Source organism: Typopeltis vanoorti, chromosome 6 (genome assembly GCF_054136105.1).
Source record: "Typopeltis vanoorti isolate ZY-2024b chromosome 6, IOZ_Tvanoo_1.0, whole genome shotgun sequence".
Classification (NCBI taxonomy): Eukaryota; Metazoa; Arthropoda; class Arachnida; order Uropygi; family Thelyphonidae; genus Typopeltis; species Typopeltis vanoorti.
In genome coordinates, this window is record NC_143554.1 from 76511510 (window position 1) to 76530145 (window position 18636).

General features: G+C 34.1%; 1 protein-coding gene across 1 annotated transcript in view; it reads left to right on the forward strand.

Moving 5' to 3' along the window:
• Positions 1–18636, forward strand: part of Nmt (N-myristoyl transferase) — a 182924-nt gene that overhangs the window by 116935 nt on the left and 47353 nt on the right. Inside the window, exons 8-9 of the mRNA XM_090393987.1 lie at positions 8409–8517; positions 12409–12480. Of these exons, the coding sequence (XP_090250113.1) occupies positions 8409–8517; positions 12409–12480 (181 nt within the window). The remainder of the gene's footprint in view (positions 1–8408; positions 8518–12408; positions 12481–18636) is intronic.

An 18636-nucleotide genomic window follows, 5' to 3' on the forward strand; every position in this document is an offset into this window, starting at 1 on the left:
AGGTAGGCTGATATCATTACACCATTGTTCTCATTAATGTCTTTTTTTTTTTTCCAATATTTATAATTTAGAGTAATTGTAGCCCAAAACAGTCCCCAATTGTTGGGAGCTCCACATTCATGAAATTTTGCTTATCATTTGCTTATCACATAACAGAATAATAAAACTGGTATAGCCACCAAAGTGAATAAATAAATGGAAAATAAGTTCATGCAACTAAAGGTGAACTGTATATGATACCCCACTCATGAAAGGCTTTTAGCTTTTAGTTAGAATTAGTATCATGGGTGGCCTAAGGTTAGATAATCTGGAAATCTGCTCTAGGGACTAAACATAACATTTGGTTATGGTTGGTCTACAGAGGTATTTCAGTCTTCCAGTAAGCAAGTTGGTGGTCTCTCTCTCTCCTGTGTAACTAAATTTGTATACCACTTAAAATCTGGAATAAGACTGAGATTAGCCAAATACTGAGCTAGCAGTGTACAGGGTTGTTTAAACTAGTTTTAATTAATGTATCGGAATGTTTTGTTAGAAATAAAACAGTTCATTGAAGGTAATTGTAGGAAAATTAGAGAACAGATAGCATCTTTTGCAGAATCATATTAAAAATGAAGAAATCAGAAAAGAATCTGACTTTATTAGCATTCAATAATGTGTGAGCAGAGGTAATCTAAGGTCACTTAAATAGAATTTGAGTGCAAAGGTTAGCAAAACAGGTGTTTAATGACAGGAAAGATTACAAGGAAGACCAAGATCTATTGGATTGATGGACTTTACAGTCTCTTAGTAGAATGTATGATCACATAATACTGAATATCTGATAATTTGGAAGAAAATTGTTGACAGGCAATAATTATTTTATACTGATTATATGACACCATTACAGTATTCTATATGCCATTGAGAATACGTATCAGACAATGTGATATAAGTTTTTGCCAAATGGACAACCAGATGTGTGCAGTAAGAAGTTTCTAAAGATGTTCGAAAGTGACATAGTGATATCCTAAGTTTGCATGACCTTCAGCATGAGTTTGTTTAGTGCTGTCTCGGCTTACTGTATGATAATACAGTATGCTAAGAATTCGTGTACAGCATTCACTTTTAATTAAAGGTGCCATGTCCTAGAGTGTTTTGAACTTATTGCTTTTCCTCGAGAGGCCAGATAAAACCTCTGCAGTATCTAATGTGGTATTGAATGGACATTTTATCCTTTTTGAATATTCTATTCAGTAACACCATAATTTTTAAAGGATCTCTCCCCAGCACACTGAATTTTAAGCGTCTGTGTTGGTTGTGGAAGAAAATAATTCCTTATTCATATTTATTTCACCATTGAAAACTAACTTCTGGCTATTGACTGAACATAGGTTCAGTGAAATAACTATATAGTATAAATAACGTTCTGAAATGGTTTTGTTAATTTATTTTCTGAAATAAAATATATTTATTTATTTATTTAGCATATGGCATAATAAAGACACATGACATCAGAATATATAAATACATATTTGTGCAGACAATAAAATGAAACAAGTAATGCACATATACAAATATCAGGTAAAAAAAAATAAGTCTAAAATTTTAAGTCTAGTTCAGATAGCCAATCAAGAGCTGAAGGATCTGCCTCAAAAAAGTCTCTCAGGTCACTAGGGTAGGCTCTTATGCTGCAGTTCTCCACAATGTGCCAGATGGTTTGATTTATGGCCCCCACAGTCACATTGGTGTGTAGGTGATCTTCGTCACTTGTATAAGCTGTCTGCACAGATACCATGTCTTGTGCGTATCCTATTGAGGCTTTTCCATAGATGACGTGGAAGCTCAATCCCCTTTGGATTTTGGTTGGAAAGGATATACTTGTTTAAGTCTGGTGGCGATTTTTCTTTCCAAGTTTCTAGTCATTTTGAATTAACACTGAAATTACTATTGACTAGTTCTTCAGCCAGTATTAGTGGAGACTGTCAGGATTTAAGGCGATTCATGTTTATATATGGGAGGTCTCCATGTATCGGCAACAGGGGGATTGCTGTTTAATTTTTTGTATTCTTTTACTAGAGCATTTTGTCTGCGCAAGTTCGGTGGTGCAATATTGCTTAAAGTTGGAAGCCAGTAGAGGGGGTGGATTTGACACAACCTGTTATTGTCCTCATCGCTGCATTTATTTGTGTGTCGATTTTCTTGATATGAGGACTGTTTAGCCATACTGGTGAACAATATTCTGCCGCAGAGTAGACTAATGCCAACGTGGAGTATCGCAGTATAATAGCAGAAGAACCACATGTAGAACCACACAGGTTTTGTATGATGTTGTTACGGGTTCTGATCTTTAAAGAGAGATTCTCAAGATGTCTTTTGAAAGATAGTGTTCTGTCCAGGGTAACACCCAGATATTTAAGGAAATCTTTGTGCTGCAGCATTGTGTTGTTAAAGCTGATCTGAAGTTTCCTATTTGCCAATTTGGTGTTTAGGTGAAAAGAGCTAACCTCGGTCTTATTGAGGTTTGGTGTTAGTCTCCATTTATGAAAGTATTCCCCAATGGTTCTAAGGTCATCTGTGAGAATATCTTCTGTTACTTCAATGCTCTTGTGTTGGGTGACGAGGGCTATGTCATCAGCATAAGCAAATTTTTTTGACCTAGTTGTCGGTAGATCAGATGTATATAAGTTGAATAAAATTGATTCTAATACTGAATCCTGTGGGAGCCCATTATTCAGCTTTCTCAGTTTGCTCATTTTGTTTCCCAGTACATGTGGAAGAACCTGTCAGGAAGCATGTTACCAATAAGTCTTATAATGGATTTGCATGGTATGACTTGTATCAGCTTGTATAGCATCCCCTCTTTCCATACCGTGTCGTATGCAGCAGTAAGGTCAACAAACACAGCAGAGGTTTTCAAACATCTCTGGAAGCCTGCTTCGATATGGGTAGTAAGGCTTAGTACTTGGTCCATACAACTACGTTGAGTCCTAAAGCCCGCTTGCTCAACAGGGATAACTTCAGATATTTTTGGCCCAATTCTGCTAAGGAGGAGTCTCTCGGGGAGCTTATAACAGCAACTGAGGAGCATAATTGGGCGATAGCTCTCTACTTGATTTTGAGGCTTGTTGGGTTTTAATATGGCTATTATTTTGGTTCTCTTAAAGGCTGTTGAAAGGTTTCTGGTCCTTAAAATGTGAGAAAAGAATCTTGATAGCCATTGATGAGCATTTTTTCCACAGTTTACCAAGAATTCAGGGTGAACATCATCAAAGCCTGGTGCTTTGCCAGTTTTCACATCCTTCAAGGCCTCAGTTATTTCGCATGTGGTAAATTCTCTTGAAAATTGGGAACTGCCATCTGCACTTTGTCATAAGTTTTTCAGTGTTCTTTTAACTTCCCGTGTGTGTTGATGATCTCAAGGGGTTCTAGACAGCAAGGTTATTCAACAGGCAATTTGATCTGGAGTCATCAAAGGATCTTTATGAGTGATTGGGTTACTTCCACCTAACTTCTTTAATAGGCTCCATGCTTTTCTACTTGATTTTTTAAAGTCTAAGTCCTCTGTAGTTTTTATTCATTTTTCTCTGTGCTCATTATTAAGCTTTTGGAGTAATTCATCAGCTATGTCACAGTCACCAGATTCTAAGTAGACTTGGTATAGCTCTTCGCAGTCTTTATTCCAGACAGGTATGTATTCCTTTCGGAAACCCCTTGGAATATACTTCTTCGCTGTTGATATGACTGCTCCAATAAATCTGTTGTAGTTTTCACTCACAGGAGGTTTCCATCTTACTATTTTATCCAGTTCTTGTGAAAAATCCTGCCAGTTCACTTTTCTAAAATTCCATCTTGGTTGTGGAATAGACCGTATTATTGGTATTTGTATTCCTACTTCTGCCAATACTGGGTGATGTTGGCTGTGTGGAAAATCTTCAAGGACTTGTCTTGTTGTGTTTGCAAATTTTGGGTAACAAAGCAGGGGTCTGGGTTGTATTCCCTCTTCTATGCTGTGCAGCCTTAAAGGTTCCTTTGTCCTTTGCATCAGATGTTAAGCTAAGACTGTTTTGCTCAACCCAGTTTGTTAATGCTTCACCATTTTCATCATTATTATTGTAATTCCACATGGTGTGATGGCTGTTAAAATGTCCTATGTAAATAGTAGGATGTGGAAATATGGGAATTACTTCAGGTGGCCATTCTACCAGGGGAGGCTTATAGATGTTAATCACTGTGAGATCTTCAATTTTGGCTATGATAGTGTGTATATTCTGATTAATATTTGCTGATATTAAGTGGGCATTCTCTATATTATTGCATACATAAGTTGCACAGCCATGAGCTTGGTGATGTGTAGCTGCTAGTATATCGTACCCTGCAATTTTTCCTCTAGATTTCAATTATTGTTCATTAGATGTGTGCATCTCTTGAATGACAGCTATGTCTATATAATTTTCTCGAAGGATTTTTGAGAGATATTGACTTTTAGCAAAGCTGATTCCTTCAATGTTGAGTTGGCAAATCCAGAAATTAGCACCTAGTTTTCTTTTTTCTTGTCGTCTCTTCTTTTTTTGTGATCCTGAAAAGGACCGTTTCGTGATTGCATAGCTTGTAATTTCATGTGCCTATAGCCAGGAGATAGCTTGTAATTTCATGTGCCTATAGCCAGAAGATTGTTAAAGATAGGTCTGGCTGCCAGTAGTCGCTCTAGCTCATTTAGCATTACCCAGGGTGCACCACGTGGAGGCGAGCTAGGAATACACCCCAAATAAAATATAAATTTTTATTTTAATCATGGAAGGACATGAACATTTGAATGTGATTAGGCATTGTTTTCTTTACTGAAAAAGGGTAAAAGTTTAAGCAATTTCTAATTATATTGTCCCAAAATTGACCATAAAAAATGGAAAGAAATATTTAGACATCAGAATTACAGTTGTAACAAATGCAAGAAGTATTAGGCATTGTGTTATAATATTGGTTTTCAAGTAGCTTAAGTTTTTTTTTCTGTCTGTCTGTCTCTCTTTTATTTCTTTTTATTCCCTTATAGTTTTGATAGATAGCTGCTCTACCACACATCGTGAGTCCTCACTTTGAGTGTTGCAGTTGAGTTAAAAAAAAAAAAAAAGTTACTGTTTGTCCATCAACGTATGTGCTTTAATTTTCCATAAAAGGCCTCTCCACGTATGCTAATTGTTTACAGGTGTATACTGTTGTCTTTAAGGGAAGAACTGTGATTATTGCATTGAAAACAAAAGCTTGATATCCTGGATGAATTCTTTTAAGAATGTGCAAAAACGTAAGCACTCTGCTTCTAAAATAATGAAGAGATCACAATTAGTTTTCATGCTTGCCTTGATGTTAACTTGTTTGTTTATATCAATTATAAAAACATTTAAAAAAGTACATTGTCTGTGCAGCAGGTCTCAGGAAAATGCTGCAGGAAAGAAAGAAACATCGAATTAGAAGATTGACACTGAAGACAAGGAAAAGGATATAGCAAACAGCTATAAAAACTATAAAACTTAAGGTTAGATTTAGAAATTTGACTATTAATACTTATGAAATCTGGATACATTTTACTCTTTTTTACTTATTGCAATCCTGGATAAAACTCATACTTGTGACATTGGGTGGATAACAATTCATCCTTATTGTGCATATAGCACATCAGCATAAAACATATCATATGAAATATGCTTCTTTCACTAGTATTTTTTCATGTTTGAATGGATACATTAATTTCAGCTTTTTATTCTTTAAATTAAAATTTCCAGTTTCATTAAGGAGAGACTCTCTCTCGATGGACATGTGTTATGCCATTTCTTTCTTACTGATATGTGTTCAACTACAAAATGCCAATCAGATTTAATTACTTTATTGATATTTACAGAATATGACCACTCAATCACTGTTTGGTAGGTCAAACAGAACGAGCTGTTCTTGTTTGTTGAAAACAAGAACAGCTCGTTCTTGTTTTCAATGTGTGGTTTAAATCTCATGAGGCATAGATAGTTGTTTCTTATGCTGGATGTGATCTCTTTTGAACTTATAAAGTTTGCCTTAAAGCAAAATGTTTGACTTTCATCTGCATTGAGAAATATAACCACCTGATTTTTCTTATCTGTGCAATGAAACATCATAACAGAACATTTTCTCAGTGAATTTATGATGGTTTTAGTGCTTAAGTGTTTCAAGCCAAGACAGGTTTGTAGTTTGTACATCAGGATTGATAAAACTGCTGAAAACTTTCCCCTTCCTTATTTTCATACGGTCTATTTCTGTAACATATAGGATCTTTATTGAATCATTGTTTACTGAGCATTATTGAAACAGCTACTTTGAATTTCATTGTTAGTGTGTACTCTGTTCATTGGGTATTAAATTAAATTGAGCATCATAAATAGCATCAATAATAATAATAAATGTCTAAAACAAGAAAATTATTAGAAGTGAACTCAGTGATCCAGAATACCATTATAGTTGTAACTACTACATTATGTGCTGTATATCTTACGTAGGTATTTTTAAATTTCAAAAATTAAATTTATCTTTATATAATAAATACTTATCAGCCAGAAATGGAAAGTGAATATGAACATACTATAAACTATGGTGTCAAACATTTTGAGTAATGAATAGGTTCGTGCTTGTTTGCTGTCAACTGTTAATAGTATCATTGTCTGAGGACTACAGGAATAGGTTGTTATTTTGGATAGTTTGTTATAGTAAATTTCCTTTAGCATAGCATTGTGTCTGTGAGACATTGGTCAGGACTTCAATAGTTTTAGTGATGAGTTTGTTAGAGGTATTTCCTATGTGATAGCTGATTGTATTATACCAAAATCCTTATGTAAGTTGTGTATTGCATCTGTATCTTTTTCATGCCCTTAGTATGTTCATTTTCATCAGTGGAGCAGCTAGTATGGTTGCAGAAGCAATCTTACCAGCTGCTCCACTGATGAGTCATTCTTCATAATATACCAAGTAGGGTTCAGCATGTCTGTTGGTAGAAACTGTAGTAGATAATGCGAAATTTGGATTGTAACATATATAATGTAGTAAGGGATTAAGATAGAATAGTATCATGACTTTTTCAATAAAATATCATATTTTTTAAATATCTATATATCTAGATATTTCCTTAACAACAGTAATTTTGAGGTCACATCTGATGAAATGTGAATCTTGAATTTCATTTTTTAGGTCAGATTAAAATAAAGTTTATAAATTCATTATATAGCTCATAAATAAGAAACAATGACAACTAAGATAAATTATAGTTTTAATGCTTGTATGTAGGGATAGTTCTAGTATTTTGTTGATAAATCATAACATCATTGTATTCTCAAACTATTGGCACTCTCCTTTGAGTATAGTGAAGCATTTGAATATAGTAGTCAGATGCATGCAGTGAAGTAATGGGTATAAAACTGTATTGGAAAACATAAGAAATATTAATAGCATCACTGTAAGTTTCATGGAGAATTGTCAGGTTTGTATTTTTTTGTTGCATGTTATAGCCAGTTGTTTCTCTCACAGTCATTAAGAGCTAGAGTTGTGAAGATATTGATTGAGGGTGATATAAGTCACTTTGCAATCGGTAGAAGAAATGGTGACGAAGGATTAGGGAATGAATCTGTAAATCTACAAAAAGATGATTATACCTCCTGAAACAGTTATTTATATGAAATATGAGTGGGAATCAAACTTTTAATGAGACTTGGACTTCTTCACTCACAGGAAATTGGAAACCTAAAACACATGGAAATCTAGGTGAATTATGGGTGAGATAAATCAGGAACAGTGCTTTCAAAATGTACAGCCCTTATTTGTACTTCTGTTGGTGTGGGAATTCAACACACCATTTGATAAAATTCGCTTAAAGAATTTCACGAACAGCCATTATAGACTGGTAATTGAATTTGCAACCTATTGGTTGTAAAGAGGAGTTGCGATCCACAGTGTTTCCCGCTCTGGAAGATGTCAACAGGACTATCCATTCCATAGCACTAGCAACATTGGGCGTGATATAATTTTTTTTTTTTATATGCTCTCCAGGCCTGGCAGGTTTATGTGTCTGTGTCTATTTGTCGATATCAAGCAAGCTGCATAACTCCAATTCATGGTTGAAGGAGGAATAGTATCTGATTTCAACTGCCTACTTGTCAAACATCCAAAAATATTCCACTGGGAATCACTGCTACAATCATACTACAGGTTGACTTGCACATGATTACATTATTACTGTGTGTGTGTATATATATATATATATATATATATATATATATATATTATGTTTTTTTTTTTTTTCAACATTAGTAGGGTCTGTATTTTTAAGAATATAACATATATGCTGAAATTAACTTACATCACCATATTTGTGTGTGTGTGTGTGTTAAGAGAATAAAGATAAATTTCTTCTTACTTAGGTATTGGCACCGTTCTTTAAATCCACGGAAGCTTATAGAAGTAAAGTTTTCTCACCTAAGTCGAAATATGACAATGCAGAGGACTTTAAAGCTGTATAAGTTACCTGAAGTGAGTTTACGATTTGTCTGACTTAATTAATTTTGCATGGAATATATATAAATGTATCTCATACAAAATCATTGGATATATTTATATTATGTTTTGTAGATTTGTTTTCAGACTAATTATGAGGAATGTTCCAAAACTAATGCCTTCATTATTATAGCTTTCTACCCAAAAGAAAGATAAAAAGCAAGGGATGGTTTGAAGTATCTGTTTTTTTTTATGTACATTCCTTCTCAACATAATCTTCCTCTCCTTTCAGTGTGTTCTCTGCTGCATAACAAGTTTTACAAGCTTTCATGGTAAAATACTCCAGATTGTTTTTGGAATCATTTTCTCATCTCCACTTTGACCTGTTTGTTTGTTTTCAAATGGATACCACTGAGTTGAGTCTTCAATTTTGAAAATAACTAGAGGTCAGAGTAATCCAAATCTGTACTGTATTCCACAACTTCAAATCTGATTTCTTTGATAGTCATTGAAGTGAACACATTCGTGTCCAGCCTCATGTTTATTATGTTGCAATAGGCCTGCCTCTCACCCCTTGTGATCAGATTACTGGTATTCTTTCAAATTGTTCATTGCATATAGTGATGGAGGCTGTTCTCTCTTTAGATTTTCCACTAATGCAGGAGTTCCTCAGACTATGTTATTTCATCAACCCTTTTTTTTACTCATGCATACAAATGATTTTTGCTGATCATAGTAAAACTATGGATGTGCCTGAATATAACACTCTGTGCCATCCTTTATTGGAATGATGATAACCTAGCTATCTTCAATACTTCCAGAATATAATGTTTTTTTATGAGAAGATCTTAGTTTTTCTCCACCTACCTTTTGATAATCTTCAGCTTGACAGTCAAAAGACCAGATATCTTCTCTCATACTGATTATCCTGGCATAGGCACATCCTTAACTTCCAGGATGCTCTGCATCTTTCTTCATACAGAAGCATTGCTTTTCATCTGACTGGATACTCACTCTGTACAAATCCCAGATCTTTCCAATGTTGGTACCACTCTTGCATTTGGGGTGGTGCATTTGCAACCTTCTAAAAATTCTTGCTGCTCAGAGGAGAGCAGCTCAGCTAATTGATGACTCCTTCTCTCACTGTCTCATAGAAGTTGAGTTTCTGTATTGTGGCTCTTCTACAAGCATTTCTGTAAGTTCAGCAGAACTGGCATCCATCATGCCGCTCTCACTCTCCAACTAAAACCTACACTAACATGAGCAACAACACCACTCAGTGCCCTTTTACAATCATGCATTTGTGCAGAATCACATGGGGAAGGAAATGCTATGCTGCACTACAGCAAGTGCAAACTTCACTGAATATTTTAAAAAGGATTTAAAAAACTAAACCCCCCCCCCACACACACACACAGTATTAGAGGCTGTGAACCTTATATATAGCTTTCCAGTTTACAGCTGCTCAATAAAAATTATCCCTGGATTTAGAGAAAGATATTGGAAGTTTTTTCCATTTGGTTAGACTATAATATTTTTAATTTAATCCTTTATCTACGTGTAAGCAAACAAAGTTTGCACCTGAGGTATCTTCAGGACTGAGGCAACTCATGGTAAAGGTGGACCAAGCTCTCATCACTCCTTGTCTTAGTATCTCCCATAATGCAAAGCACATCTCCTTGCAGATATGTATAATGCTATGCATTAAGGGAAGGGCCACTACCCAGACTGGCTTCGACCTTTATTGAGGTCTCATCAATGGGAGCCAGACCTCTGGGTCTGGCTCCCACTGACGTCTGCAAGGAGATTGCTTTGCATTATGGGAGATACTAAGACAAGGAGTGATGAGAGCCTGGTCCACCTTTATCATGAGTTGCCTCAGTCCTGAAGATACTTCAGGTGCAAACTTTGTTTGCTTACACTTGGATAAAGAATTAAACTAAATTTATTATAGTCTAACCAAGTGGGGAAAAACTTCCAACATCTTTCTCTAAATCCAGAGTAATTTAATAATAAGGTGAGACACCTTTTGGCAACTCGTATAGGTAAATATGACTTCTCTGACTTCTCCATCGCTTCCACCTTGGTATCACCACCTCTGGGTCTGGCTTCCACTGAGGCACGGCTGTTGCTGTTACCCCACTGAGGGGGTAACAGCAACAGCCGTAGTAAGTTTTAAGTAGTAAGCCGTAGTAAGTTTTCGTGGGTACATTAGTAGTAAGCTACCCATGAAAGGCTTAAGTAAACTTATAGTACATTAGTACTGTGAATGGGCTAAGGTCGCCTCCCCCTCCATTTTTATTAGTTTTACATATTTTTTGTACTTGAACATTCAATAAAGATCGAAACTGGTCTGGGTAGTGACCCTTCCCTTAATGCAGTGCTTTCCAAACTTTTCATGTTGGTGACACACGTTTTAGACAAACATAATTTTGCGGAACAGTAATTCAGTCTGATGTGCCTCTTATGGGTCAAGTGGTCCATATTAATGCAGACCGTTCAACAGTTGATTCTTGCGTAGTTTCCTCTATAATCGATACATTTTGTTCATCACAAACGTCACCTTCAGCTTTTCTTTTATCAATTAGAAACTTATCCATTTTACAGGTAATTTAACACCAATTTGATAAATAAAACTGTGCGAATTTATTGTAAAGCTTTAACAGTAACTAAACATAAAATACAAGCACCAGCCCTTTGTTTATTCACATTGCAGTTAGAATAAACATCAATAATAACTTTTCTAAGTGGTGCATTTTATTTTTATTGGTTGAACGATAATAATACGATAATAAGAACCGAGCGACTATTACATGATTAAACCACAGGGATGACTTCGGCTGCATTTATTCTCCATTATTTATCGAAATATATTGATATGAAATATTCTTAAAGGTTAAAAATAATTAAAAGATAGTTTGTATATATAATTTTGACGGCGCTAACTAAAAGTCATACCGGTACTTTGCAAAATGGATTCTGCTGTGGAAATTTTCAGCGATTATTCTGTTTAACGCTTTATGTTCGCGCGACACACCTTCACGCTGCAGCCGAACACACTAACATGTCGTGACACACAGTTTGGGAAGCTCTGCCTTAATGCATAGCATTATACATATCTGCAAGGAGGTGTGCTTTGCATTATGGGAGATACTAAGACAAGAAGTGATGAGAGCTTGGTCCACCTTTACCGCGAGTTGCCTCAGTCTTGAAGATACTTAAGGCACAAACTTTGTTTGCTTACACTTGGATAAAGGATTAAACTAAATTTATTAAAAATTATCCCATGCTATCTTCCTTTTTTTTGCTAGGCTCAATAGCTTATCATATCCAAATAACTTTATCTCAATAAACCTTATTACTGCTTACATTAGTGTGGTTAATCTTATCTGTACTGTTTGCTATGTCTGTGTTCTTCTGGCTGTTTTGTGAGATGAAAAACCAAGTTTCTGGGAGAAAATACCCTATTACCTCTGTATGAGCTCAGCTAACTCACCTTCACTTGACAAGAGCCCAATAAAGGTTCTTTGCATTTTAGATAGGATTTGAACCCAGATTTTTCCAACTAAAGGGCTTTGTCAAAACTGACTAAGCTAACAAACGGACAGAGTAAATTACACAGTACATTAGTACTGTGAATGTTCCCCCCCCCCTAATTTTTATTAGTGTTACATATGTTTTGTATTTTTTTCATGAATTTTGTTCAAGAACAACAAGGGGGGAAAAAAGTATTTATAAAGATTTTTTTCTTGCTTAAGTTTCATGTATTGATCTTTATTATAGTCATAAGCTGAATGTATGACCAAAATTATTGAATGTAACTGATGTATGACCTTTATTACTTTTGTATGACCAAAAGTAATAAAGATCATAAACATAATTGCATGCAAAATATTTTTTTTCTGTATATTTCAATTATATTTGCAGACTGCAAAAACAGAAGGGTTTCGTGTATTAAGGGAAGATGACATTTTCAAAGCATATGAACTGTTATGTGGTGTAAGTCTTTAAAATTCTACTTTTCTATTTTAAAATCAATAGTATAGTATTGATTTATAAATGAATAGTTTGTACCATACATTAAAATACTCAGACATCATCAAATGCAAATATTAAAGTATTCTTTTTTTCTTTTGGTTCAACAACAAGTAGAATCACTTGTAGACTAGTACAATACAATGTGTAGTATATTGTTAATATATATATATATATATATATATATATATTCCTAGAGTCCAGATGTTTAAAGAACTGCTCAACTATGATTATATATACAGTGGATGTGCACTACATTGAATGGCACTGTAATAAAATGATGTGCTACAATGAACTAATAAGTCCATTTGTTAGTGCTGTTTTAAGTTTACTATTACAAACAGTAAAAGCTAAAAGCCTTCATGAAAACAAACTGAATTTCCTGCCAAATGACATCATAATCAGTAGAAAATGATAGGAAATTGTACAATGATGACAGAACAGAAAGGAAAATTGAACAAAAAAAAAAGGGGAACAAAAAAGTAATCACAGGAAATAAAAGAAATTTTTGGGGAACAGGACAAAGAATTGTGGGAAATTAAAGAAATTCCTTCAAAAAGAATTCAAGAAATTATGGTGAAATAGAAAAAGGAACAACTGGAAATCAGACATTAATGTCAGAAAAGAATTGCCGAGATCCATGCTCAAAAATACAAATACAGAAGTAAAGTCAAAATTAAAAAAAAAGTACTGGGATATGAAATTATAAAAATGAAATCCAGTATTAATGTTTAATATTAAATTATTACATTACCTTAAATTAATGTCACTTACCTGAATTCATAATGAACTAAATATGTGAAGATTCTATCATTAAAAAAAAAAAATTGTACTATTAAAATCAGAAATTTAATTTCTGATTTAGTGAATTTTATGGATAGAAAATCTTTAAAACATAAAATGAGCTGTTCCCACACAAAATTCACAACTGAAACTTCAAATTTAAGAAATACTCTGCATATTGCAATATTTCCTTAATTTACAACTCAAACAGAATACTAGCAATTTATTCCAGCTGTGCATCATTGGGTTTCTGTCTATTTGGGAAGTTGATATTTATACCCGCTGTCTCAGTCACTTTTCAAACCCTTCTCCTCAGATTGAGTAATGTTTCATAGAAACTAACATTCCTCGTTCCCTTTCCTTCTATGTAGTCAGAGGTGACCAATTATGAAGTTAATTGACTGCTGAAGCTTTCAGATTATTTTTGATTTTATTGGTACATTCGTATTTAGTTTAATTTTCAGGTAAATGACATAAGTTTAAGACATTTCAAAATTTAAACATTAATGTTGGATTTTAATTTTTATAATTTTATGCTATTTCTAGTTGTTTCTTATGTTTTGTTTGTTTGTTTGCACTTTTCATGTTGTCAAATATTTTGTGTGCTTTTGTGTAGTTCCTGCCAACCCTTTTTTTATATATATATATATTTTTTTAAATTAAATATTTTATGATTTCCTACCACTTTTTTGTTTTATTTCTACAATTTCTTGTTCTTTTTTTTTTTCTGCCATTTCCTTTGCTTCATGGGAATCAGGTGTTGGAGGGGGGGGTTAGTATTGATTTATTTATTTTTTGTTTAAATCCACCATAACAAACTATCTCTGGTCCCTTAAGGGATTTGCTTTAGCAAGTGTCTGCTGTATTTAGTTATATTTGACAAATTACATTGAAAATTTGATTTTATTCTTTTTTTTTTTTTTTTTTTTAAGAAAAAATATGTACTAGAACCTACTGTTACTGCTTGCACATGGTGACATGGTGTTTTTTTTTCAGGTTTTTGTATACACAAAGTTCTCCTCTCTTCTCCTTCCAGATAGAACAGTTTCAAGATCCTGAAGTACTTTATTAATGTTCTCTACTTTTTTTTTTTTTTTTGCAGTTTTTTAATTTTATTATGGGCAGTACCACCCATGAAAGGTTGAATAACCTTACATGTTAATATTAGTGTGCTATGGTTGAATGACTGTAGCACACTAAGTGCTCTGTGTGGGTTAGAGGAGATAAGCCAATAAACCTGCTCTAGAGATCAAGTATTTTCCCTCCAAGCCACTTGACCAGGCTTTCATTAAGATTATAACGGTGTTAAGGTGGACATAAAAAATCATCTACCACCTGGAGACTTTCACAAACATCCATGTCGCAGTGGTATTTTAATCTGCAGTCTGTTGCATGTAAATCAAGGACTTCATTCACCATGGTCAGCATTTAGCACTAATAATTTTTTTTGCACTTTCCACATTCATAATGACCCACACATGGAATACAGTTCCTGTGTGCTGTCATCAACCACTTCAAAGGAATATAAAGTTTTTTTTCCTCCTTCAAGCACTGTAATTACTTTTGGCAACAGTGAGATAATATGCCATAGTCAAGTACACATCTTCTCACAAGCTTTATTTGCACAGAAATTATTTGAAACTTATTGCAATACTGTTATTTGCAGAAAGTTTTCTGACTTTTTCAGATATTGTTTCCAAATTGCCATAGCACAAAATAGTGCTGCAGAGATTTGTGTTCTCCACTTCATCAAAACTGATTTTACAGGCTGAGAGTTAAAGTACTATTTTAGTTGACTTCACCTTGGGATGGTACTTTCAGAAATTAGCACTGGACTATTCTGCTGCATTAGAAATTAAAATGTCATTGTTGAGAAGTTAGTTATATACCTCATATACAGTTCTGTGAAGTATATATGCCAGAAACAAGATTATTACAGGAAAAAGATCTTGGAAGATTTTTCAACCTTCATCTTTGGAACTATGTTAGAACAAGAATAAAGGAATTTTTGCAAATAATCCATGTTCTGGTTTTGAAATTATTGAAACTACACAGTAATTACTTTTATACTATGACTCATTTTTTTTTTAAATAAATATTTTTCTGTTTTTTTTTAAAGTTTATGCATATTAAAAGATGTTTCAGTTTATGTTCATATACCTTACTTACTGAGAAATGAAGATTATACACAATGGTTCATCAGAAATTTGTTGATATTAAAATAACCTAAATATTTCAGTCTATATATGTTTTTAATAACACTGGGGCATTGTAATTTTCAACTGGGGTGGGGGAAAAAATTAATTTTTCCTTTCTTCTCAGGAGCACAACAGAACATGCATCACCCAAGAAAAATGAAAAGGGCCATGACAATTCTCTGCCAACCTGCACCTTTGTATTCTCTGATTAAGAAAAGTATTTTAAAGGGAAGGGAGTTGATATAATATTGGAAGAATCATTATTGCCTTGCTTATTATGAGTTTAAAGAGAATGATATGTGCATGTAACTTTACTTAGAAACAATTCAGTTGTTTCCAACTCTTTAACTGTTACCATCATCAGGACTACTGAGAATTAACATGATCACTGAAATTGCACCAAACACTAGCAGTTAAATGATAGCATGTGGTTGGACTTTCATAAAATATCATAATCAATTTGATACACTTACAACAAATTCATGGTGGCAGTAAATATCTTTTTTTTGGTAGTAAATGTAGATCATTTATGATTGGGTTTGTTGTTGGTGAGGAGATGATATAAGAATAATTTGAGAATATGTTGGATAATGATATTGCCGACATTTATGTGGCTCTTAGAAATGGTTTTATTTGTTTACTTTTAATATTCTGAAGAAAATCTTTCATCATGATGCATATCTTTGTTTGGCTTGTGTGTTATATTTTTTAATGGGATTTGAGTCATGTAGATTACCCAAGAATTGCACATCTTAATCTGAGTTTAAGAAATTTATTAAAAAAAAAAAAGCATACAGAAGTAAAATTATGAAGTAAAAAAAATGAAGGAAGTACAACTAAATTTGTTTAAGCAAATAAAATATTTTATCATTTACTTTGGCATCTGACATTGATAGATTTAGTTCATTGGGTTTATGGACAGATGAGTGAGTATGAAAGTAGTTCTTTTCTGCTTAGTGATTTTCTTTCTCTTTCTGTGTTTGTTGATATTGTTAATACTTATTATTTTAAAAAAAAGAAGCTCAGATCAAGTATTATAGCAGAAACAGTAATTGAGTATTTGGTGGTGTAATGTCTCTATGCAGCCTTCAAAATTCAGTATATCAAACTAGTCACGAAGTCCATGTATTGAAATTAACTGTGTAGAAAATTCTGAGAAGATATCTTGCCCTCTGTCCCTAATAAACTCCGTAGAATATTAGTCCAAAATGCCAGTACTATGTTATGAGTTTTGCCATAACACAGTGGATAGTATGAGGGTTGTTCGATAAGTCCGTGCAAAAATGAAGAAAAGATTTTTTGGGGTAAACATTTTTTATTTTTCAACATAGTCTCCTTTGAGGTCTATACACTTAGTCCAACGATGCTCTAGTTTTTTGATCCTGTCCATATAGTATGATTTGTCCAACTCTTCAAAATAGGCAGTTTCGGCAATCATGTTGTCGTTTAATGAAAATCTCTTTCCTGTCAGCCATATTTTCGTGTTTGGAAACAGACAGTAGTCTGAGGGAGTCAAATTTGGAGAGTGGGAGGGGGGGGGGGGGGTTGCGCGAAAGGACCGTAGCATAAATCGAACAATTTTGTGGTCACAATTGCAGAAGAGTGAACTGGTGCATTGTCGTGCTGAAAAAGAATCTTCTATTTTGCCAAGTGTGTTCGTTTTTTCTTTATTTCATTATTTAAACTATCCAGCAAGTTTACTTTTCCAAGAAGTCTGTGAAGATTATGCCACGAGCATCCCAGAAGACGGTGGCCATAACCTTTCCTGCTGAAGCAACGGTTTTTGCTTTCTTTGGTGCAGATTCCCCTGCTTGCAACCCATTGTTTTGACTGTTCCTGATGAACCCATGTTTTGTCCACTGTTAGAAATGATGTAGAAACAGCTTCAAACTGTCCTTGCAACTGTTCACACATTGACGCTTTTGATCCAGTGTGGGCAAACGCAGCACCCACCTTGCAGATAGTTTTCTCATATGTAAATATTCATGTAAAATATTATGTATGCATCATTTGAGATGCCTACAGCCTTAGCAATTTCAAGCACCTTCACTCTTCTATCATCCATCACCATATCATGGATTTTTTTCAATAATTTCTGGAGTAGTGACCTCAACAGGGTGTCCAGAACGTTCAGCTCTGGACACCCTGTTGAGTGTCCAGAGCAAAAACACTTGTGCTCTTATGGTCACTTTGAAAGTTACTAAACCACTTATAAACTGTTCTAATCAAAGGTACAGACTCATTGTAATGTTTATCAAGCTTAGCTTTGGTTTCCTGAGCCATTTTGCCTTTCAAAAAGTAATGTTTAATCACTACGCAAAATTCTTTCTCATTCATTTTTCACAAATCACGATACTTGATCGATTCAAATGAACGCCAAACACAAAGCAATAGATCTATCTGACTGAAACTTAGTGTCTGATCCTCCAACATCTGACAGCAACTAAAAGCAACCTCAATACGTACTGGTGGTGCCATCTCTTAGACTTCATGGACTTATCGAACAGCCCTCATACTGCTATAGTTGAGAAAACTCCCAAATTTGTTGAAGAGAAAAGGGCAGATTTACAAAGAAAATATGAGCACTCTCCCTTTCTCCATTATGACCAGTTTACAGCTTCAGCCATTGTGCAGACAAAACGGATATAAACACTAAATTTATATAACTCCACTAATGTATCGAAACAATGTTCTCCTTCTAGTGCAAGTAATGTTATGCCACTAAGTTTCTAGATGTATTGCAAAAATGGATTATAGTGTTATCAGTATACATGGCTTTCGCCATAATAAGAAAGATAAAAACTGATGTAAGAAATAATGAAAGCAATCAAAAACAAGGGTATTATAATTTTTCTCTCTCTCTCTCTCTCTAAAAAAAGTTCTAAAACAAGTGTTTTTTTTTTTTACAATGAATATGTTTCAAATGTAAATACCATCATCGCTCTATAATCAGACACCTGCGGTGTAGAAAACTCACTCATAATAACACTGCTCAAAAGTCTCAACCAAAATCCATTGCAATGTTAAAAGAAGTTTTCTATAGCAAAACTACCCATTATAACAAATAACTCCCATGATTCCTATGAGTTTGCTGTTGCGAGAGTTGACTGTGTTAATGAAGTCATGAAAGGAAGTGGAA